The sequence below is a fragment of the Salmo salar genome, chromosome ssa15 (assembly GCF_905237065.1).
Source record: "Salmo salar chromosome ssa15, Ssal_v3.1, whole genome shotgun sequence".
NCBI classification, from domain to species: domain Eukaryota; kingdom Metazoa; phylum Chordata; class Actinopteri; order Salmoniformes; family Salmonidae; genus Salmo; species Salmo salar.
The window spans coordinates 86538847-86563014 of NC_059456.1; the positions used below are offsets into that span (position 1 = coordinate 86538847).

General features: G+C 44.4%; 2 protein-coding genes across 5 annotated transcripts in view; one reads left to right on the forward strand and one right to left on the reverse strand.

Moving 5' to 3' along the window:
* The first annotated feature begins 64 nt into the window (after window positions 1-64).
* On the forward strand, window positions 65-12636 carry LOC106572383 (wiskott-Aldrich syndrome protein homolog). 2 transcript variants are annotated; one of them, XM_045696218.1, is made up of 11 exons: window positions 65-333; window positions 4408-4548; window positions 4774-4860; window positions 5000-5093; window positions 8824-8859; window positions 8953-8985; window positions 10207-10405; window positions 10607-10782; window positions 10943-11484; window positions 11589-11697; window positions 11837-12636. In XM_045696218.1, the coding sequence occupies exons 1-11, from the start codon at window positions 226-228 to the stop codon at window positions 11893-11895; spliced, it is 1584 nt and encodes a 527-aa protein (XP_045552174.1). In that variant the 5' UTR covers window positions 65-225; the 3' UTR covers window positions 11896-12636. The 2 variants fall into 2 exon arrangements, with proteins under 2 accessions (XP_045552174.1, XP_014001946.2); XM_014146471.2 differs by having other exon boundaries at window positions 10210-10405.
* The window catches only part of LOC106572382 (semaphorin-3F), a 15306-nt gene continuing 3339 nt past the window's right edge, over window positions 12202-24168 (reverse strand). For all 3 annotated transcript variants that reach the window (XM_014146468.2, XM_014146470.2, XM_014146469.2), the window contains exons 3-18: window positions 20906-21066; window positions 19935-19997; window positions 19648-19767; window positions 19202-19295; window positions 18948-19067; window positions 18550-18695; window positions 18255-18369; window positions 18085-18154; window positions 17733-17877; window positions 16646-16868; window positions 16460-16548; window positions 16291-16332; window positions 15932-16089; window positions 15704-15771; window positions 15441-15568; window positions 12202-13349 (exon numbers count right to left, since the gene is read on the reverse strand). In XM_014146468.2, the coding sequence (XP_014001943.1) occupies window positions 12939-13349; window positions 15441-15568; window positions 15704-15771; window positions 15932-16089; window positions 16291-16332; window positions 16460-16548; window positions 16646-16868; window positions 17733-17877; window positions 18085-18154; window positions 18255-18369; window positions 18550-18695; window positions 18948-19067; window positions 19202-19295; window positions 19648-19767; window positions 19935-19997; window positions 20906-21066 (2153 nt within the window). In that variant the 3' untranslated portion in view covers window positions 12202-12938. The remainder of the gene's footprint in view (window positions 13350-15440; window positions 15569-15703; window positions 15772-15931; window positions 16090-16290; window positions 16333-16459; window positions 16549-16645; window positions 16869-17732; window positions 17878-18084; window positions 18155-18254; window positions 18370-18549; window positions 18696-18947; window positions 19068-19201; window positions 19296-19647; window positions 19768-19934; window positions 19998-20905; window positions 21067-24168) is intronic.

Genomic DNA, 24168 nt, shown 5'->3' on the forward strand with positions numbered 1-24168 from the left:
CAGCATTATGAGCGAAAGAAAGGGGGAAAAAATTGTGGTTGTCCATTTCCTGCTCTGAATCTTGGTGTGCATGTAACACATTGCAGAAGGCAGAAGAGAAACCATCTGCACCATTTCAACTTGTTATTCTAACAGTCAGTGCCTGTTTGAGGAAGAGGACAGACAGGCACGTACGTCAATGCTCAGCTCAGTTTTGATACTAAGTAGATATTCTGAGAGGGGACTATGAGTCGGGGATCTAAGTCTAAAGGAGTTCAGGAGTACAGTCCCAGCTCTCTGCTGAGCCCACAGGAGAATGAGAGGCTGGAAGACCTGCTGGGGAGGAGGTGTGCTGTAAGTCTTTCCTGGGGATGAGGGAGGAGAGGGGATGGTTGGTATGTATACTAGGAGACTTGGTGTTTGGTTGGTAGGTACTTGGTAGGCCTATGTAGGAAAGTATCTGGTTGATGTTTGGCATGGAGGAGACCTGGTTGGATGGTGTGTGGCTGTTTGGTATGTAGGAGACCTGGTTGGATGGTGTGTGGCTGTTTGGTATGTAGGAGACCTGGTTGGATGGTGTGTGGCTGTTTGGTATGTAGGAGACCTGGTTGGATGGCGTTTGGCTGTTTGGTATGTAGGAGACCTGGTTGGATGGTGTGTGGCTGTTTGGTATGTAGGAGACCTGGTTGGATGGTGTGTGGCTGTTTGGTATGTAGGAGACCTGGTTGGATGGTGTTTGGCTGTTTGGTATGTAGGAGACCTGGTTGGATGGTGTGTGGCTGTTTGGTATGTAGGAGACCTGGTTGGATGGTGTGTGGCTGTTTGGTATGTAGGAGACCTGGTTGAATGGTGTGTGGCTGTTTGGTATGTAGGAGACCTGGTTGGATGGTGTGTGGCCGTTTGGTATGTAGGAGACCTGGTTGGATGGTGTGTGGCTGTTTGGTATGTAGGAGACCTGGTTGGATGGTGTGTGGCCGTTTGGAATGTAGGAGACCTGGTTGGATGGTGTGTGGCTGTTTGGTATGTAGGTGTATTTTAGGCAGGTTGGTGAGGTAGTAGCACATGTCTAAGTGTTAAATAGCAACCAACTAAATAAAGGTTATTCTGGCATATTCTGTGTTTTAAATATAGCCTTTTATTAACAAGGTCCATGTACACAGTAAGATATGATTGGGCAAATTTATGTTAACCCCTTCAACTGTGGCTCTGATGTGTTTTATTTAGTGCATGGCAATTTCATTTGATGTAATCTAGATATTTGGCAACTTTAAAAGTAATACCTATTGTTAGAAATTCAAACAATTAAACATTTTGCATGTACACCAAGAGTCTCTACACAATGACTTTTAAACGGGCATGAGTGAATGACAGGAAATTGTGGTGTAACCACTTCCTCTGGTAACAGAATTAGAGGCAGCAGTTTGTACACTGTGTGTACAAAACATTAAGAACACCCAGTGGTGTAAAGTGTTTTATTTTTACCTTTATTTAACTAGGCAAGTCAGTTAAGAACAAATTCTTATTTAGTATGACGGCCTACACCAGCCAAACCCGGACGACGCTGGGCAATTGTGCACCACCCTAAGGGACTCCCAATCATGACCAGGTGTGATACAGCCTGGATTCAAGCCAGGGGGTCTGTAGTGACACCTCTATCACTGAGATGCAGTGCCTTAGACCGCTGCGCCACTCGAGAGCCCCAAAGCAAAAATATTTTTAAGTACCACTTAAGTAGCTTTTATGGGTATCTGTATTTTACTTTACTATTTATATTTTTGACAACTTTTACTTTTACTCCACTACGTTCCAAAATAAAATAATGTACTTTTTACTCCTTACGTTTTCCCTGACACCCAAAAGTACATTTTAAATGCTTAGCTGGACAGGAAAAGTGTCTAATTCACACACTTATCAAGAGAACATCCCCGGTCATCCCTACTGTCTCTGATCTGGCAGTCTCACTAAACACAAATACTTTGTTTGTAAATTGTGCCTGAGTGTTGAACTGTGCCCCTGGCTATCTGTCAATGTAAAAAACAACAAAATCGTGGCATCCTGTTTGCTTAAAATAAGACATTTTAAGTGATTTATACTTTTACTTATGATACTTAAGTACATTTAAAACCAAATACTTTTAGACTTTTACTCAAGTAGTATTTCACTCGGTGACTTTCACTTTTACTTGTCATTTTCGGTATTTTACTTTTACTCAAGTATGAAAATGGGGTACTTTTTCCACCACTGAGAACACCTGCTCCATGACAGACTGACCAGGTGAAAGCTATGATCCCTTATTGATGTCACTTGTTAAATTAATTTCAATCAGTGTAGGTAAAGGGGAGGAAACAGGTTAAAGAATGACTTTTAAGCCTTGAGACAATTGAGACATGGATTGTGTATGTGTGCCATTCAGAGGGTGAATGGGCAAGACAAAAGTTTTAAGTGCCTTTGAACAGGGTATGGTAGTTGGTGTCAGGCACACCGGTTTGTGTAAAGAACTGCAATGCTGCCGGGTTTTTCACTCTCAACAGTTCCCTGTGTGTATCAAGAATGGTCCACCAACATAAGGACATCCAGCCAACTTGACACAACTGTGGGAAGCATTGGAGTCAACATGGGCCAACATCCCTGTGGAATGCTTTTGACACCTTGTAGAGTCCATGCCCTGACACATTTAGGATGTTCTGAGGGCATTAGAAAGGTGTTCTTAATGTTTTGTATGCTCAGTGTATGTGCAGTCTGCTTTCTTTTGACATACCAACTTCCTGGTTTCTGAGGTAGGCCTAAGCCTGCAGTGGTAGCTGACAAGTCTAACAAAATATTATTCCTACCACAGAGAATGTGATGTCATTATTGGGGGCAGGTCTTTGCTATGAAAACTACCCAAGAACTTTCCAAACCAGTGAGTACCAGCTGCTTAAAGCACTAATCACAGGTAACTTAGGTCTGACAGATGTCAGACACTTTTCGTTGGACTGGTACAGTCGATTCCGGATAAATGCAAAGACTTCCGATTGTCCTAAATGTTCGTACTTAACCAGAGCACACATACACACTATCTACAGTAAGTAGAACAAGTATGTATTTGAATTCACTTGTATAGAGTTTGCACTTTTCTGATGTGCACCTATCTAGAGCTAACATACATATAAACTATACTGAACAAAAATATAAAAGCCACCTGTCAAGTGTTGGTCCCATGTTTCATGAACTGGAATAAAAGTTCCCAGAAATGTTCCATATGCACAAAAAGCTTATTTCTTTCAAATGTTCTCAGCATTTTTGTTTGCATCCGTTGGTGAGCATTTCTACTTTGCCAAGATAATCCATCCATCTGATCCATAATCCATCCGTTGGTGGCATATCAAGAAGCTGATTAAACAGCATGATTATTACACAGGTGCACCTTGTGCTAGGGACAATAAAAGGCCACTCTAAAATATGTAGTTTTGTCACACAACACAATGCCACAGATGTGAGCGTGCAATTGGCATGCTGACTGCAGGAATGTCCACCAGAGCTGTTGCCAGAGAATTTAATGTTAATTATCAACCATAAGCCACCTCCAACGTTGTTTTCGAGAATTTGGCAGTACATCCAACCGCGTGTATGGCGTTGTGAGGGTACGTGGTTTGCTGATGTCAACGTTGTGAACAGAGTGCCCCATGGTGGCGGTGGGGTTATGGTACGGGCAGGCATAAGCTACGGACAACAAACACAATTGCGTTTTATCAATGGCAATTTGAATGCACAGAGATACTGTGATGAGATCTGAGGCCTATTTTCATGCCATTCATCCGCCGCCATCACCTCATGTTTCAGCATGATAATGCACAGCCCCATGTCGCAAGGATCTGTACACAATTCCTGGAAGCTGAAAATGTCCCAGTTCTTCCAGGCCTGCATACTCACCAGACATGTCCTCCATTGAGCATGTTTGGGATGCTCTGGATCAACGGGTATGACAGCATGTTGCAGTTCTGCCAATATCCAGAAACTTCGCACAGCCATTGAAGAGGAGTGGGACAACATTCCACAGGCCACAATCAACAGCCTGATCAACTCTATGCGAAGGAGATGTATCGCTCTGCATGAGGCAAATTGTGGACACTTCAGATACTGACTGGTTTTCTGATCCATGGTATCTGTCACCAACAGATGCATACCTGTATTCCTAGTCATGTGAAATCCACAGATTAGGGCTTAATGAATTTATTTCAATTGACTGATTTCCTTATATGAACTGTAACTCAGTAAAATCTCTGAAATTGTTGCATGTTGCGTTTATATTTATGTTCATTATAATTAAATATCCTGCGTGTGCGCGCGTGTGTGTGTGTGTGTGTGTGTGTGTGTGTGTGTGTGTGTGTGTGTGTGTGTGTGTGTGTGTGTGTGTGTGTGTGTGTGTGTGTGTGTGTGTGTGTGTAGTCCCTGGCCACTACCGTAGCACAGCTGTACATGGCCCTGCCCCACAGTCCCACCTGCTGGAGCCTGCAGCAAACTGGGGTGGCCTGCTTCGTCAAGGACAACCATCGTCGTTCCTACTTCATACGCCTCTTCGATGTCAAGGTAACAGGAACATACACTGTCAGTCACAAAGATGGAAAATATTAATCAATCAATCAAATGTAGTTATAAAGCCATTTTTACATCAACAGATGTCACAAAATGCGTATACAGTAACCCAGCCTAGAAAAGGACCATTTGTTGATCCACTGTTGAGAAGTTTCCCATCAAGATATGAGTTGAAGGAGTGTTGGCCTTTCAGTTATATTAACAGTTGGCTTTTCCCAGAAAGGACAGCTGATCTGGGAGCAGGAGCTCTATAACCAAATGGTCTACCACTGTGCCCAGCCATTCTTCCATACCTTCGCTGCAGATGTAAGCAAACTTAATCTTCCCCTACATTAATATGCCCTCGATACTCATGATGATGGCTTGACTGTAAATCCTAAGATGAGTGATTTTACTTTTGTCTTTTCATGAGCCTATCCAAATGTTTCTCTCCAATCCAATGCAGGACTGCCAAGTGGGGCTGAACTTTGCAGATGAACAGGAGGCTGAAATCTTCCTTAGTGCAGTTGATGAGAAGATCAACCAGAGAAACCGTCAAGGTCAGGGTCATTTTTTATAGAATGGAAGACAGAAAATTGTTTTTTGGTATAGGATTGACATGACATCAGACTGTATATTAGGCTACTATGTCCTCCATGTTGGTTACTGGTGAACTGTCCCACTGGGCACAGACGTCAATTCAACGTCTATTCCATGTTAGTTCAATGTAATTTCATTGAAATTATGTGTAAACAACGTTGATTCAACCAGTGTGTGCCCAGTGGGGTGATGTTTGTATTTGAGTCATACAGTCATACATTCGGAAAGTATTTAGACCTCTTGACTTTTTCCCCAAAATTTTACGTTACAGCCTTACTCTAAAATTGATTAAATATATTTTTTTCCTCATCGACCTACACCCCATAGTGACAACGCAAAAACAGGTTTTTAGAAAATAATGAAATATACATTTACATAAGTATTCAGACCCTTCACTCAGTACATTTTTGAAGCACCTTTGGCAGCGATTACAGTCTTGGGTCTTATTGGGTATGACGCGACAAGCTTGGCACACCTGTATTTGGGGAGTTTCTCCCATTCTTCTCTGCAGATCCTCTCAAGCGCTGTCAGGTTAGATGAGGAGTGTCGCTGCACAGCTATTTTCAGGTCTCTCCATTTTTATGCTCTGGCTGGGCTACACAAGGACATTCAGAGACTTGTCCCGAAGCCACTCCTGCATTGTCTTGGCTGTGTGATTAGCGTTGTCCTTTTGGAAGGTGAACCTTCGCCCTAGTCTGAGATCCTGAGCGTTCTGAAGCAGGTATTAATCAAGGATCTCTCTGTACTTTGTTCCGTTTATTATTCCCTTGATCCTGACTAGTCTCCCAGTCCCTGCCGCTGAAAAACATTCCTACAGCATGATGCTGCCAAAACCATGCTTCACCGTAGGGATGGCATTGGCCAAGTGATGAGCGGTGCCTGGTTTCCTCCAGACGTGACGCTTGGCATTCAGGCCAAAGAGTTCAATCTTGGTTTCATCAGACTAGAGAATCTTGTTTCTCATGGTCTAAGAGTCCTTCAGGTGCCTTTTGGCAAACTCCAAGCGGGCTGTCACGTGCCTTCCGTCTAGCCACTCTATCATAAAGGCCTGATTGGTGGAGTGCTTCAGAGATGGTTGTCCTTCTGGAAGGTTCTCCCATCTCTACAGAGGAGCTCTGGAGTGACCATCAGGTTCTTGGTCACCTCACTGACCAAGGCCCTTCTCCCCCGATTGCTCAATTTGGCCGGGCAGCCAGCTCTAGGAAGAGTCTTGATGGTTCCAAACTTCTTCCATTTAAGAATGATGGACGCCACTGTGTTCTTGGGGACCTTCAATGCTGTAGACATTTTTTGCTACCCTTCCCCAAATCTGTGCCTCGACACAGTCCTGTCTCAGAGCTCTATAGACAATTGATTCGACCTCATGGCTTGGTTTCTGCTCTGACATGCACTTTCAACTGTGTGCCTTTCCAAATTATGTCCAATCAATTGAATTTACCATAGGTGGACTCCAATCAAGTTGTTGAAATATCTCAAGGATGATCAATAGAAACAGGATGCACCTGAGCTCAATTTTGAGTCTCATAGCAAAGGGTCTGAATACTTATGTAAATAATTTCAAAAAACCTGTTTTCACTTTGTCATTATGGGGTATTGTGTGCAGATTGATGAGGGACAAAAAGTATTTCATCAATTTTAGAATGAAGCTGTAACGTAACAAAATGTGGGAAAAATGAAGGGGTCTGAATACTTTCCTAATGCACTGTATTTGAACTAATGGGGTATTGTGTGCAGATTGATGAGGGAAAAAAAGTATTTCATCAATTTTAGAATGAAGCTGTAACGTAACAAAATGTGGGAAAAATGAAGGGGTCTGAATACTTTCCTAATGCACTGTATTTGAACTAATGGGGTATTGTGTGCAGATTGATGAGGGAAAAAAAGTATTTCATCAATTTTAGAATGAAGCTGTAACGTAACAAAATGTGGAAAAAATGAAGGGGTCTGAATACTTTCCTAATGCACTGCTCAAAAAAATAAACGGAACACTAAAATAACACTTCCTAGATCTGAATGAATGAAATAATCTTATTAAATACTTTTTTCTTTACATAGTTGAATGTGCTGACAACACAATCACACAAAAATAATCAATGGAAATCCAATTTATCAACCCATGGAGGTCTGGATTTGGAGTCACACTCAAAATTAAAGTGGAAAACCACACTACAGGCTGATCCAACTTTGATGTAATGTCCTTAAAACAAGTCAAAATGAGGCTCAGTAGTGTGTGTGGCCTCCATGTGCCTGTATGACCTCCCTACAACGCCTGGGCATGCTCCTGATGAGGTGGCGGATGGTCTCCTGAGGGATCTCCTCCCAGACCTGGACTAAAGCATCCGCCAACTCCTGGACAGTCTGTGGTGCAACGTGGCGTTGGTGGATGGAGCGAGACATGATGTCCCAGATGTGCTCAATTGGATTCAGGTCTGGGGAACGGGCGGCCAGTCCATAGCATCAATGCCTTCCTCTTGCAGGAACTGCTGACACACTCCAGCCACATGAGGTCTAGCATTGTCTTGCATTAGGAGGAACCCAGGGCCAACCGCACCAGCATATGGTCTCACAAGGGGTCTGAGGATCTCATCTCGGTACCTCATGGCAGTCAGGCTACCTCTGGCGAGCACATGGAGGGCTGTGCGGCCCCCCAAAGAAATGCCACCCCACACCATGACTGACCCACCGCCAAACCGGTCATGCTGGAGGATGTTGCAGGCAGCAGAACGTTCTCCACGGCGTCTCCAGACTCTGTCACGTCTGTCACATGTGCTCAGTGTGAACCTGCTTTCATCTGTGAAGAGCACAGGGCGCCAGTGGCGAATTTGCCACTCTTGGTGTTTTCTGGCAAATGCCAAATGTCCTGCACGGTGTTGGGCTGTAAGCGCAACCCCCACCTGTGGACGTCGGGCCCACATACCACCCTCATGGAGTCTGTTTCTGACCGTTTGTCAGACACATGCACATTTGTGGCCTGCTGGAGATCGTTTTGCAGGGCTCTGGCAGTGCTCCTCCTGCTCCTCCTTGCACAAAGGCGGAGGTAGCGGTCCTGCTGCTGGGTTGTTGCCTTCCTACGGCCTCCTCCACGTCTCCTGATGTACTGGCCTGTCTCCTGGTAGCGCCTCCATGCTCTGGACACTACGCTGACAGACACAGCAAACCTTCTTGCCACAGCTCGCATTGATGTGCCATCCTGGATGAGCTGCACTACCTGAGCCACTTGTGTGGGTTGTAGACTCCGTCTCATGCTACCACTAGAGTGAAAGCACCGCCAGCATTCAAAAGTGACCAAAACATCAGCCAGGAAGCATAGGAACTGAGAAGTGGTCTGTGGTCACCACCTGCAGAACCACTCCTTTATTGGGGGTGTCTTGCTAATTGCCTATCATTTACACCTGTTGTCTATTCCATTTGCACAACAGCATGTGAAATTTATTGTCAATCAGTGTTGCTTCCTAAGTGGACAGTTTGATTTCACAGAAGTGTGATTGACTTGGAGTTACATTGTGTTGTTTTAGTGTTCCCTTTATTTTTTTGAGCGGTGTATATCTGACACTGGAAAACATAACAGATATTGTAATGTGCGGTTCCATGGAGGGTAGCTTTGGCATTTCAAAGAAAAGGTTGTGGTGAAGATGAGTAGATATGATCTCAACTGGCATCCCCTTGTTCCTCCTTCCTTCTCTCTCACAGTGTCAGAGAAGAAACATCGCCCCCTGCCTTCCAGTGGTAAGACTGATTTACACTGAGGCCCTTATCTGAAGTAATCCCAAAATAACCCTCGTATTCTCCCTGATCTAATTCTGTGTGTTTTACTTACAGACAGAGCGGGACTACCTCCACTTCCTGGTAAAGGTGAGTATCCCTCATTCCATTGTATGTGTTATACCTGGGCTCCCAAGTGGCGCAGCGGTCTAACACACTGTATCGCCGTGCTAGAGGCATCACTACAGACCGTGGTTCGTTTCCAGCCTGTATCACAACTGGCTGTGATGGGGAGTCCCATAGTGCGGCGCACAATTGCCTTATCCTGGTTAGGGTTTGGCTGGTGTAGGCCGTCATTGTGAATAATAATTTGATCTTAACTGACTTAAATAAAGGTTAAATAGAAAAATGACTAAATATATACCGTTCAAAAGTTTGGGGTCACTTAGAAATGTTTTTTTTTTTTAAAGAAAATAACATCAAATTGATCAGAAATACAGTGTAGACATTGTTAACGTTGTAAATGACTATTGTAGCTGCGGGTACTATTTAATGAAGCTGCCAGTTGAGGACTTGTGAGGTGTCTGTTTCTCAAACTAGACACTCTAATGTACTTGTCCTCTTGCTCAGTTGTGCACCGGGGCCTCCCACTCCTCTTTCTCTTCTGGTTAGAGCCAGTTTGCGCTGTTCTGTGAAGGGAGTCGTACACAGCGTTGTACGAGATCTTCAGTTTCTTGCCAATTTCTCGCATGGAATAGTCTTCATTTCTCAGAACAAGAATAGACTGATGAGTTTCAGAATAAAGGTCTTTGTTTCTGGCCATTTTGAACCTGTAATCGAACCCACAAATGCTGATGCTCCAGATACTCAACTAGTCTAAAGAAGGCCAGTTTTATTGCTTCATTAATCAGCACAACAACTTTCAGCTGTGTTAACATAATTGCAAAAGTTTTTTCTAGTAATCAATTTGCCTTTTAAAATGACAAACTTAGATTAGCTAACATAACGTGCCATTGAAACAGAGGAGTGATGGTTGCTGATAATGGGCCTCTGTACGCCTATGTAGATATTCCATAAAAAGTCTGCCGTTTCCAGCTACAATAGTCATTCACAACATTAACAATGTCTACACTGTATTTCTGATCAATTTGATGTTATTTTAATGAACAAAAATGTGCTTTTCTTTCAAAAACAAGGACATTTCTAAGTGACCCCAAACTTTTGAACGGTAGTGTATATATACCTCAGGCACAATAACTAACTGACCCAATATCTAAACTGTAAACATATATATTACACATCTCTGACAAGATATCTTTACCCACGAGAGACATATACTGTGACTTATACATGTACACTTCCATTGTAAAGCAGGTCCTGGCAGTCCCATTTCTCCCTCCATGGCCACCATGGACATCCAGAACCCAGACATCCAGGCTTCACGCTACCGCTCCGTCACACCTGTGCCTGCCCCTGCCTTTGTCAGTAAGGGAAAGAAGGACAAGAAAAAGGACAAGAAGAAGAGCAGTAAACTCTCCAAAGCAGACATAGGAGCACCCAGTGGGTTCAAGTGAGTGGATACTAAGCCCACACATATAAGCAGGCAGTTAAATAAAGTCTTCATAATCTATCACAACACATGTAACTACATGGCACCTTGTCATAAAATTGTTTGTCCTCAATTTGTTTAATTTACAAATCCAGGATTGTATCCAAGCGTGCCACTCATTCAGGTGTATTTTCCTCTTCCTCTCTCTCCTCCCCTCCTCAGACACGTGAGTCATGTGGGCTGGGACCCCAACAACCTGGACCCTGACCTGAAGAAGCTGCTGTCCTGTGCTGGGATCAGTGAGGCTGAGTTGAAGGATGAGGAGACCTCCCAACTCATCCAACAAGTCATTGAGAACTCAGGCGGCATGGAGGCCGTCAAAAAGGCCATGAACACTGGTGAGTGTCATTCTGAGTGTCTGTCTACTGGTCTAAAGTTCATCATCACTTCAGTGGATGAATTGAACTGTACTTCACTGTAGGCTACTGTTCTGGTGTACTTTGTTATACAATTTTATTACTAAATGTAAATCAAACTATTTCATCCCATTGCATATAGGTCCTGGGCCTCCTCACCCTCCGCCTGGTAGGCAGGGTCCTCTCCCCCCAGTACCAGGGAGCTGTTCCTCCCCTCCTGCCCCTCCTCCTCCACGGGGAGGTCGCTCTGGCCCCCTGCCCCCTGTCCCAGGACAGCCAGGGCGTGGCCCGCCCCCCTCCCAGCTCCCTCCTTCACGTGGAGCCCTGCCACCTCCACCCCCGTTAGGCGGCCGAGGTGGATTCCCACCCCCTCCACCCTCTGTGTCCCATAGTTCTCTTCCACCTCCCCCTCCCCCTGGTCACCAGCGCTCCATGCCTGCACCTCCTCCTCTTGCTCCATCAGCCCCCAGTCGAGGAGGCCCAGCGCCTCCTCCACCTCCTCCTCCCCCGCCTCCCCCAGCCCAGAGCTCTGGAGACTTTCCTCCTCCTCCTCCCCCCTGTAAAGGTCCCCCACCACCTGCTCCTGCATCTTCAGGAGGAGATGGAGGTGGAGGTGGAGGTGGAGGTGGAGGTGGAAGAGGAGCTCTGTTGGACCAGATCCGCCTGGGAAGGAAGCTCAAAAACGTAAACCCAACTTGTTCAAATACAAAATGATCTTTGTCAGTGAGATTGAATTCTACATATTTCAGTTTACATAATCATTGACCTTTGACCTTTGTGTGTCCCAGGTCACAGACAGTCCTGAGCCACCTCCGCCTGCCCAGGAAGACTCAGAGGGTATCGTAGGAGCTCTGATGATGGTCATGCAGAAGAGGAGTAAAGTCATTCACTCCTCTGGTGAGCACCTTCTCATCCTAATCTTTCATTCATTCATTCTACAAATGTGTAAATTAAAACAAATACATTGTGGCTTGTCCTCTTCAATCTTAAAATAAATCTCTGCATAACAGATATTCATTCCTGTCTTCTGTTTCAGATGAAGGTGAAGATGAAGGAGGGTATGATGATGAAGATGATGATGAATGGGACGACTGATAAGTGCATTCCGTACTGTATTATTTTCCACTCTGTAACCACGGAAGTCAGGTTGATCCAGTTAGATTTAGGCCTAGATTCAGTCTGCAGCGCTGAAGATCCATGCTCTACCACAGATTTTTATCTTACCATGAATGCCGGAACGATGCCTTTAAATTTCAATTGCGCCGTAGTGCGGATCTTCAGCGCTATGGATTGAATCTAGCCCTTACACATGGAAAATGTACACCTGAAGAATGCTACAGATAAGGATTGTGTGAAAGGCCCAAAGGTTAAATAAATCAGCAGAACGTAAGACAGAGAAGGTTAGATGGGATAACATATCTTTATATCTGTCGTTTCAACGTTTCCAGTGTAGGACTCATGCTGAGTACGTACATTACATTACAGTATGTTGCTCAATATCATCATAAAAGATGGTGAGGTCTTCTACACACAGTCTTCTTTCTACCTGTTTCCATTCAAATATTTGATATTACTGGAATGTAGTATTACAACTAATATTATGCACACATATGATTTCCCGTCGTAATCTTCTACATGTAGATATTGTCTGTTTTGTGCAAATATAAACAAACATAGGTCACAAAGGCGTTAGAGAGCACAAGAGTCACCACAATTACAACATCACATATGGTTTTAGTAGACAAATACATACATCATACCATACAATTATTATCTCTCAACGTTGAACAATGAAATGTACACATTTCCAAACTGAATAAAGAATGCAAAGACAAACGTTTTTTCTTTGATATCATAATTATTATACATGAATAAACCATGGATCTATTATTATCATATGATATATACACATATCAATATATTACATTTCTATACTGAGATACTGGGTTGTGTGAGGGTGTCACTACCACCATACAAAGGGAGATGAAGCTCATGTTTGGTGTCAAACATGGATCTCTAGATCTCATATGGAGTCTCCTGGCTGGCTAGTGTTGGAGAGGTCCAGTCCTCTATCTGCCGTGTGTCTCCTGGCTCTCTGTTTGTCTCCTGGCTGGCTAGTGTTGGAGAGGGCCAGTCCTCTATCCGCCTTGGGTCTCCTGGCTCTCTGTGTGTCTCCTGGAGGTGCGTTTGGGCTTCTGCTGCTTGAGCCCTAGCTGCTCCCAGTAAGACTGACAGTACTGGTGGATCAACTTGATTTCTGGCTGGGATGGGGTGTCTGTGAGAGGGAGGGTTGGGGGGTGCTTCAGCTGCTGGGCGCCATGTTGTCCCCCCCGCCCGTTGGGAGGGCTGTTGGAGGTCATGGGGTCATCGTCAGGGGAGGTGAGGGCCACCACGATGTCTCGGTCCAGGATGCGCAGCGCCACACGGGCCACCGTGTGTTTGAAGTTGTTCTCCGTGGCCAGGCAATGGTACAGACCGGCGTCTGATTGGCTGAGAGACTTCAGAAGGATTCCCTGGGGTGTCTTCAGATACTCTCTGTCCCGGTTGAGCTGAGGGGTAGGGGGGAGAGAGAGTGTTATGGTAGTGAGGGGGAGAGAGAGTGTTATGGTAGTGAGGGGGAGAGAGAGTGTTATGGTAGTGAGGGGGGAGAGAGAGTGTTATGGTAGTGAGGGGGAGAGAAAGTGTTATGGTAGTGAGGGGGAAAGAAAGTGTTATGGTAGTGAGGGGGAAAGAAAGTGTTATGGTAGTGAGGGGAAGAGTGTTATGGTAGTGAGGGGAAGAGTGTTATGGTAGTGAGGGGGAGAGAAAGTGTTATGGTAGTGAGGGGGGAGAGAGTGTTATGGTAGTGAGGGGGAAAGAAAGTGTTATGGTAGTGAGGGGGGAGAGAGTGTTATGGTAGTGAGGGGGAGAGAGAGTGTTATGGTAGTGAGGGGGAGAGAAAGTGTTATGGTAGTGAGGGGGAGAGAAAGTGTTATGGTAGTGAGGGGGAGAGAAAGTGTTATGGTAGTGAGGGGAAGAGTGTTATGGTAGTGAGGGGGAGAGAAAGTGTTATGGTAGTGAGGGGGAGAGAGAGTGTTATGGTAGTGAGGGGGAGAGAGAGTGTTATGGTAGTGAGGGGGGAGAGAGAGTGTTATGGTAGTGAGGGGGAGAACAAGGTCCAAATGTGCCTCATTTGTATTTCAAAAGTGATTGACTATTGCTTTATAGATATTTTCCATTACTTGTTGATATACACTGAGTGTACAAAATATTAGGAACACCTTCCTAATATTGAGTTGCACCTCCCTTTTGCCTTCAGAACAACCTCAATTAATCGGGGCATGATCTCTACAAGGTGTCGAAAGCGTTCCACAGGGATGCTGGTCCATGTTGACTCCAGTGCTTCCCATAGTCAGTTGTGTAAAGTACTTAAGTAAAAATACTTGAAAGTACTACTTAAGTAGTTTTTTGGTGTATCTGTACAGTACTTTACTATTTATATTTTTTACAACTTTTACTCGTTACATTTTGAATGCTTAACAGGACAGGAAAATGGTCCAATTCACACACTTATCAAGAGAACATCCCATGTCATTCTTACTGCCTCTGATCTGGCGGACTCACTAAACACATGCGTCATTTGTAAAGGATGTCTGAGTGTTGGAATAGGGCCCCTGGCTCTCTGTAAATGAAATAAAAAACAATAAAATGGTGCAGTCTGGTTTGCTTAATATAGGGAATTTTAAATGATTTATACTTTTACTTTTGATACTTAAGCATATTTTAGCAATTACATTTAATTTTGATACTTAAAACCAAATACTTTTAGACTTTTGCTCAAGTAGTATTTTATTGGGCAACTTTCGATTTGAATTGAGTCATTTTCTATGAAGGTATCTTTACTTTTACTGAAGTATGACAATTGGGTACTTTTTTCACCACTGCCCACAGTTGTGTCAAGTTGGCAGGATGTCCTTTGGGAGGTGGACCATTCTTGATACACACAGTCCATAGGAGCAGACGACGGATATCAAGGATCTAGAATGATTCTATATGGAGGAATGGTCTAATATCTAAGATCCCTCTTTGATCCCTCCAGTCTCATAACATTTTGAAAAACCCCTATCTTTTTGAGAGAAAAAAATCTCTCTCTGTGAGCAATTATATTAGTATAAAATAATATAATTTCCCTCTCAAAAAAATAGCCTACAATATACACTGAGTGCACAAAACATTAAGAACACCTGCTCTTTCCATGACAGACTGTCCAGGGGAATCCAGAGAAAAGCTATGATCCCTTATTGATGTCACTTAAATCTGTTAAATCACAGTGTAGATGAAGGGGAGGAGACAGGTTAAAGAAGGATTTTTAAGCATTGAGACAATTGAGACATGGATTGTGTATGTGTGCCATTCAGAGGGTGAATGGGAAAGACAAAATATTTAAGTCCCTTTAAATGGGGTACGGTAGTAGGTGCCAGGCACACCGGTTTGTGTCAAGAACTGCAACGCTGCTGGGTTTTTCACGCATGCATCTCAATATTAGGAAGGTGTTCCTAATGTTTGGTATACTCAGTGTAAATGTGATCTGAATTTGGTATTTGAATAATACTGGTTGCTTTTCAAAGAGCAAAAATAGAAACCTGTATGCTCTTCCTTACCACTTTCCTTCTTCCTCCCCTTTGATAGAGCCACTTGACTGTGGCCTGAGGAGAGCGAGACTGACACTCCAGAAATGTACTGCTCCCCTCCACACCAAATTGGACTGTCTCTCTCAGACGCTTTTCCACTGAAAGAGGGGAGGATGTTGGGAAGAGGGGAGGGAGATTATTTTAAATGCCAGTTCCTTGCACATTTTTTAAATGATTAAATGATTTTAATGTGTGTCACTCTGAATTCTGAAGATTAAAGTGTCTTGACTAACCTTTGGCATTGAAGCCCCTGCACTGTCGCAGTGGATCCCCATGTTTCACATCCTGCCTTCGGCTCCTCCTGGGTAACAGAGAGAGAGAGAGCAGGGTTCATCGAAAACATTTCACAAGTACAGACACAGTGAAGAGGACTTATAATGTATCATGACACCCCTTCCACTGTTAGTTGCTAGATGACTTGTTGTGGTGTGTGTTGTGATGGTGTGTGTTGTGGTCCTGACCTCTTGGTGGCGGGGGTGAAAGCGGTGCATCTCTCCCCATCCCAGGCGCAGTAAGGGTCCCGTGCCAGACAGCAGTCGGAGCAGGCCCTCCCGTACACCCCACAGCGGTGGAGAGACACCTGGGTTAGCCCCGCCTCTGATGACACATACAGCTGTTGCTATAGTGACAATGAAAACAAGAGGTCAGTATCAACAATATCTCTCTAGTATTTCCTGTTGATTAACAAAGAGAGAGTTTGGGGGATTGGAAATGATGCAGACATTTACGTTGATAGAAGCCACAATCTATCTGCAATATTAAAGCTGATCTACCCCCTAAAAACATGAACAAATAAAAGGAAATCAAGAGTTCAGATTACCCTTTTAGATGATATCTTCATTGTTTTGACAGCAGCACGTGTCTGTAATTAAATGTAATGTCTCACATCAGGATCTACAGAGAACAACCATTGAATGAATGTCCAAGGACAGTGGTTGGAGACTTTTGCTATAACTTAAACAATATTTGGATAATCATTATAGGCATACCCTGAAAACCTCCACTTCCTCCAGGGTGAGCTCCTCCATGGTGCTCGGGTCCTTAGGTAAAACTATGACCTTTTGGACAGTGCCACGATCTGGAACAAGAATTTGGACAAAATACAAAATGTGAAATTCAAACAAGCAATGAAGTCCTTCAGTCAGCCAATTGCCCTGGGATGGAGAGCCTCTCACCTGTGCCCAGGAAGAGCACCTCGTATCGGGCGTCTACGGCGTCCACCTGGTCCACCACTAGGGCAGTGAAGCGGTAGTCCACACCAGTCCTCACCACCAGGGGGCGACGGTGGATAGGGTACACAGGGTGGTACATGAGGGGATGGGCTCGCATAAAGTTTACTGCCTCATCTGAGAAGTCCTTAGAGGTACGAATACCTGGAGTAAATGTTCCTCCTGGACACTAGGGGGAGGAAGAGAGGGATTGTATATATTTGAGTAACAGAAAGAGAGAGAGCGAGAGAGAGAGAGAGAGAGCGAGAGAGCGAGAGAGCGAGAGAGAGAGAGAGAGAGAGAGAGAGAGAGAGAGAGAGAGAGAGAGAGAGAGAGAGGAAGTGGGAGTAAATGGGAGTGGGAGTGGGAGGGAGAGAGAGCGAGAGATAAGGGGTTGACAGAAGTAGGTCAGCCAGGGCTGGAGGCGTACAGAGTAGAGGGGGAGGACGGAGCAGTGTACTGGGAGAGAGAGAGAGAGAGAGAGAGAGAGAGAGAGAGAGAGAGAGAGAGAGAGGGAGTAAGTGGGAGTGGGAGTAAGTGGGAGTGGGAGTGGGAGTGGGAGTGGGAGGGAGAGAGAGAGAGAGAGTAAGTGGGAGTGGGAGTGGGAGTGGGAGTGGGAGGGAGAGAGAGAGAGAGAGTAAGTGGGAGTGGGAGTAAGTGGGAGTGGGAGTGGGAGTGGGAGTGGGAGGGAGAGAGAGAGAGAGAGTAAGTGGGAGTGGGAGTGGGAGTGGGAGTGGGAGTGGGAGTGGGAGTAAGTGGGAGTGGGAGTGGGAGTGGGAGGGAGTGGGAGTGGGAGGGAGAGAGAGCGAGAGATAAGGGGTTGACAGAAGAAGGTCAGCCAGGGCTGGAGGCGTACAGAGTAGAGGGGGAGGACGGAGCAGTGTACTGGAAGAGAGAGAGAGAGAGAGCGAGAGAGAGAGAGAGAGAGAGAGAGAGAGAGAGAGAGAGAGAGAGAGAGTAAGCAATACATTGTATGAATCGACAGAGGTGAGAATCACTTGAATTTGTGTGTAATGTATGGGTTGCTTGCAATGAGTAACAGGTCTAAACCTACTGTGCCAGGGCGAGGGTAGGGAATCTTGCCCGTGTAAACTGTCCACTGGTAGTTATGACCATGTTTGTGGGAGAAGGGTCCATTGAAGACATTGCGGATGTCAGCCATGGAGTACACGCAGACTGCTGAACCCTTGAACACAGAGCTGGGAGAGAAAGAAGGGAAAAAGAGAGAATGAGGAATCCAGTAAGCATCAACCAGGGAAGTGGAGGAAAGAGGAGGTAAACCTACAGCTGCTATATGAAAGTACAAAACCATGAAGCAGTGACAGCAGGAAGGGTATAGAGAGAAGGGGACTGGAGAAAGAGGAAGTATAAAAGGTGATGTAAGAAGGATATAATGGTGACCTTACCCAGCAGTAGTGAACAGGGCATAGATCACAGGGTTCCGTTCATCTTGCGTGGGCTGGATGAAAACATCCCCTGGAAGACAGAAAATTACCTTCCTGCAGATGAGAGACTCAGACGCATAGACTAATAATAACTAATGATCTAGTAAATCTTTCATTGAGGTCTGTCTCACTCAGTTCATCGAATGAGGTCTCCACCCCATCCTCTCCGATCACAGAGCAGATGAGGCGGGCTTTCAGGAAGCTGGTCCATCTGTTGACCAGGGACTTCTGACCCCCTTCGTCATCCTGGGATGAGGGAAGAGAAGGAAAGGAAGTAACATAAAGGTAAGGTAAAGAGTTAAGGAAAGTGTATCACGGTATAATACACATTTTTACCTCTAAGCATTTAGCCATAAATGATCCACTATGACTGCCATTCAGAATATGTTTATGTCTGGAGGAGAGTATGAACATTTGAACTCTCACCAGACACACTCGTCCCACTCTGGCCAGGACACTGGGGCTGGAGCCTCCGCCTGCATCCAAACTCTTCTCCCGGAAGAAGAAGTAGAGTTTGTCATCATTCCTCTCTGCACTGTCAGGTATCTGTTGAATCTGAATAAACACAGGCTCTGAGAGAGAGAGAGAGAGAGAGAGAGAGAGAGAGAGAGAGAGAGAGAGAGAGAGAGAGAGAGAGAGAGAGAGAGAGAGAGAGAGGTGTGAGTGATGAAAGAAACAGAAACTTGCAGTTGTTCTCAGAATTCATTAGCAGCAGTTTGCCATTTATTCTTACATCCGTATCCGGCTAGAAGGACCATGAAACAACACCTCTTTCGGAGTCCATCCTTACAAGGTGGTGCTCTTTTTCAGGTGTTGTAACTCACCATTGAGCCACCTGGAGTCATACTGCTCTGTTCTGACTGCTGTTCTGCCCCCCATGGTCCTGAAGAGGGCTGGGTCTGTCCCCATGAAGTCCACATGGACACCTGCATACAGATTCCCATCTGCAGAGGAGAAGGAGAGAGAGGTGGGGAGAGAGGTGGAGAGGAGAGGTTAGGAAAAAGTGAAAGTGAGAGGACCTGTTCTTTTCAGTTTTGGGAAGTCTACTAAGTGTATTCATAAGTGAGGTGAAACGTACTGATAAGAGCAGCAATGTTCTCCTGGAAAGGATCGTAGGAACATTTGCCCTTCCCTGATTCTAGAAATCCAGGAACCAGTCTGAACACATAATCCTGGAAAGAGAGGGACCAGAAAAGCAGATAAGGATCAAATCCTTCTAACCCCCCCCCCCCTTAAAAGATTTAGATGCACTATTGTAAAGTGGTTGTTCCACTGGATATCATAAGGTGAATGCACCATTTTGTAAGTCGCTCTGGATAAGAGCGTCTGCTAAATGACTTAAATGTAAATGTAAATGTAAATGTAATGAAATAACAAAAGTATATAGAGAAATAGAGCTCAGATCTGTGGCCTAGTTTTGAGTAGTAGAGTGTTTAGTAATCCGGGCTGCTGGGCCTAAATATACACAGATATGCTGCAGTTGAATGTCTTTTAGAATGATTTTGGGCATATTAAACCTTTCACCTCTGCCTTCCAGCCTCTGTTGATGAAGGTGCAGATGGGTTGGTAGGCTCCAGTCCCACAGGTGTACAGGTGGGTGCGGTTCCATGGCTCTATCATACGCACAAAATTTGCACACTCACCCTGGTGTGTGTACACAGATATAGGAATGTTATCAATTGTTGTTGAATGAAAAAAAACAAGGCTATCTCTTTCAAAACTGTGAAATAGACCCCTGAAAGTGGGACATTATTAGTTCATCCTGTAAGGAGAGAGGCCAGGGGTCTTTCACAAAAACAAGTTATTCTCACCTGTCCTCCTTTTCCTGTCATCCGACACTCCCCTTTTCTCTTGTCAGAGGCTGGCCAATGGATCTGTCAGGGAAAGACCACAAAGCTAAAAATGATACCACACACAGTAAAATAGCATTTTACTTGAGGTCTCTTTACTACCACATTAAATTACCACATTAAACTACCACATTAAACTACCACATTTTACTACCACATTTTACTACCACATTAAACTACCACATTTTACTACCACATTAAACTACCACATTTTACTACCACATTAAATTACCACAATAAACTACCACATTTTACTACCACATTAAACTACCACATTAAATTACCACATTAAACTACCACATTAAACTACCACATTAAACTACCACATTTTACTACCACATTAAACTACCACATTTTACTACCACATTAAATTACCACATTAAACTACCACATTTTACTACCACATTAAACTTTCACATTAAACTACCACATTTTACTACCACATTTTACTACCACATTAAAATTTCACATTAAACTACCACATTTTACTACCACATTAAACTACCACATGAAACTACCACATGAAACTACCACATTTAACTTCCAAATTTTACTACCACATTTTATGACCACATTTAACTTCCACATGAAACTACCACATTTTACTACCCCATTAAACTACCACATTTTACTACCACATTAAATTACCACATTTTACTACCACATTAGAACTACCACATTTTACTACCACATTAAACTACCACATTTTACTACCACATTAAACTACCACATTAAACAACTGCATTTTACTACCACATTAAACTACCACATTAAATGACCACATTAAACTACCACATTAAACGACCACATTTTACCACCACATTAAACTACCACATTAAACTACCACATTAAACTACCACATTTTACCACCACATGAAACTTTCATAAAGGAGAGTTGTGTTTATGTGTGTGTTTATGTGTGTTCTTCTTACAATGAGTGGCTCCTTGTTGACGTTGTGCATGTCCAGGGCCACCAGGTACTCCCGGCTGCCCAGGTAGAGACGCCCCTGGTCCTGGTCCATCAGCAGGATGCGGTAATCACTGGTGTTGAAGGAGAAGGAGAAGGGCCGCGCTGCTCTGGTGTCCAACAACTCTGGGGAGGAGAGAAACCCACCCGCGCACACACACGCATAGACGCACACACGCATAGACGCACACATGCATAGACACACGCACACAGAGACACAAACTTAGTGTAAATCATATGTAAAATAAGTTCTGTAGCACGAGAATGGTATAATTGTAATATCCAGCAGGGGGAGCCATAACTTCTTTCTGCTTATTTCTTTGAATCTGTCACAAGACATTTCCCTGATAATGACTACAAGTGCATCATTTTTCACTCTCAGCAGCACTTACTGAACATAGACTAACACCATCCTCAAAGTAAGAGAAAATGTGTGAATGACTAAATTTAACTTATCTCAGGATGTATTCCAGAAGCTTTTAAGAATGAAATATTTTATGTGTTCCAAGCTTCTGATTGAGTTTGTGGCATTGACTGAATGTACCGTGCCACTTTGTGGTTGTTATTGCAGGTCTCTGAGGACGCAGTCAGATGAACTCTAAGTAAATGCTTTAAATCAGGTCTCTTCAGTGTCGCGCTCTCTGAGTGAGTTTTACAAATATTCATTCAGACACAAGAGACGTCACCTCTCCCCGTATCAGGTCCTCATAATGACCGCTTTTACTGGAGCTGCCCGCTTGGCCAGGTCTCCCTTGTAAAATAAGTATCTTGACTTTAACAGGAGGTATCTGGATAAATAAAGGTGAAATAAAACTGACCTATGTAGAATAGCTTTCAAACATTTAAGTGCTATGATGTAATTACTAAGTAGCGTACAAAACAAAGATATCCCCATGGAGAACAAATGATAAATGTCTCATGGCATTTGGCAAAGGTTTGTGAACAAACATCAGCATGAAGTACACATATACTGTTTTAGCCTGGCCGGAGTAAGGACATCTGTGTTTACATCAAACTGCTCTGCCGTCTTCCTTTGAGGTGACTGTTTGTCTGAATACTGTTAACAGGATGCAGTCAATGTGCCGCTAAAATAAGCTGCTGCGCAATCGGATCTGCACAGGATAACAAGCATCTCTGGCAAACCTCCGTCCACTTCATCCACTGGGGAAAAGTGGACTGACAGCCTAGGCTGAAACTAGAAACGCCACACCCCTGGGCCCCTACATGGCTGCTCTCATCCTCTCCGTCATAAACAACGTCAGTTGGCACTATCTGATAAACAACACATAATGTGTCATCATACCGCATTTGATTCAGCTGAACCAGTTCCAGACATGAAAGACATAAGAATAATGTCCAGATCACACCATTTTAGTGTAATGTACAGTGAGTATACAAAACATTAAGAACACCTGCTCTTTCCATGACATAGACTGACCAAGTGAATCCAGGTGAAAGCTATGATCCCTTATTGATGCCACCTGTTAAATCCACTTCAATCAGTGTAGATGAAGGGGAGGAGACAGGTTAAAGGAGGATTTTTAAGCCTTGAGACAACTGAGACATGGATTATGTATGTGTACCATTCAGAGAATGAATAGGCAAGACAAAATATTTAAATGCCTTTGAACAGAGTATGGTAGTTGGTGCCAGGCGCACCAGTTTGAGTGTGTCAAGAACTGCAACGCTGCTGGGTTTTTCAGGCTCAACAGTTTCCCGTGTGTATCAAGAATGGTCCACCAACCAAAGGACATCCAGCCAACTTGATACAACTGTGGGAAGCTTTGTCGTCAACATGGGCCAGCATCCCTGTGGAATGCTTTCAACACCTTGTAGAGTCCATGCCCTGACAAATTGAGGCTGTTCTGAGGGCAAAAGGAGGGGTGCAACTCAATATTAGAAAGGTGTTCTTAATGTTTGGTACACTCAGTGTAAGTAAGGAAAAGTGAGGCTTTAAATCATTGTCTCCATAATGCTGAAGACAACCTAAAATCCATATCCATACTCTAGGTCACTGGAATAACCTTTATTTAGTCCCTTCCTCTGACACAGTTCCCATCAACCAGGAAACATGAAGAGCATAGTCCCATCCACTTGGGAGCCAGGCCCAGCTAATCAGAATGAGTTCTTCCCCATAAAAGAGCTTTATTACAGACAGAAATACTCCTCAGTTTCATCAGCTGTCCAGGTGGCTGGTCTCAGACAATCCCGCAGGTGAATAAGCCCGATGTGGAGGTCCTGGATTGGTGTGGTTGCAAGTGGTCTGCGGTTGTGAGGCTGGTTGAACATACTCCCAAGTTCTCTAAAACGATGTTGGAGGTGGCTTATGGTAGAGAAATTAACATTAAATTATTTGGCAACAGCTCTGGTGGACATTCCTGCAGTTAGCATGCTCCCTCAAAACTTGAGACATCTGTAGTATTGTGTTGTGTGACAAAACTGCACATTTTAGAGTGGCCTTTTATTGTCCCCAGCACAAGGTGCACCTGTTTAATGATCATACTGTTTTATCAGCTTCTTGATATGCCACACCTGTCATGTGGATGGATTATCTTGGCAAAGTATAAATGCTCACTAACAGGGATGTAAACAAATTTGTGCAAAGAATTTGAGAGAAATAAGCTTTTCATGCATATGGAACATTTCAGGGACCTTTTATCTCAGCTCAGGAAACATGGGACCAATACTTTACATGTTGCGTTTATATTTTTGTTCAGTATAATTAACAATCTTGATCTGGCATGTCTCCAGTGGTCCTGTCCTTCTGTCTTTCTGTCCTTCTGTCCTTCTGTCCTTCTGTCCCAGTCACCCAGTCCTAGTCCCAGTCACCCAGTCCCAGTCCCAGTCCCAGTCCCAGTCACCCAGTCCCAGTCCCAGTCACCCAGTCCTAGTCCCAGTCCTAGTCCCAGTCCCAGTCCCAGTCCCAGTCACCCAGTCCCAATTCCAGTCACCCAGTCCTAGTCCCAGTCCTAGTCCCAGTCCTAGTCCCAGTCCCAGTCACCCAGTCCCAGTCCCAGTCACCCAGTCCCAGTCCCAGTCACCCAGTCCCAGTCCCAGTCTGTCTAGAAATCAGTCAGATGCCCCCCCCCCCCCACGACAAAAAAAAACCGCCTTATGGAACAAAGAGAGTCCCTGTCGCAAACAATGAACAATAAATCTTTGGAATGGCAGGGGATCACGTCCCACTGTTCTGCCTATTCTTGGAAATGAGGAGAAGATGATTGGGTT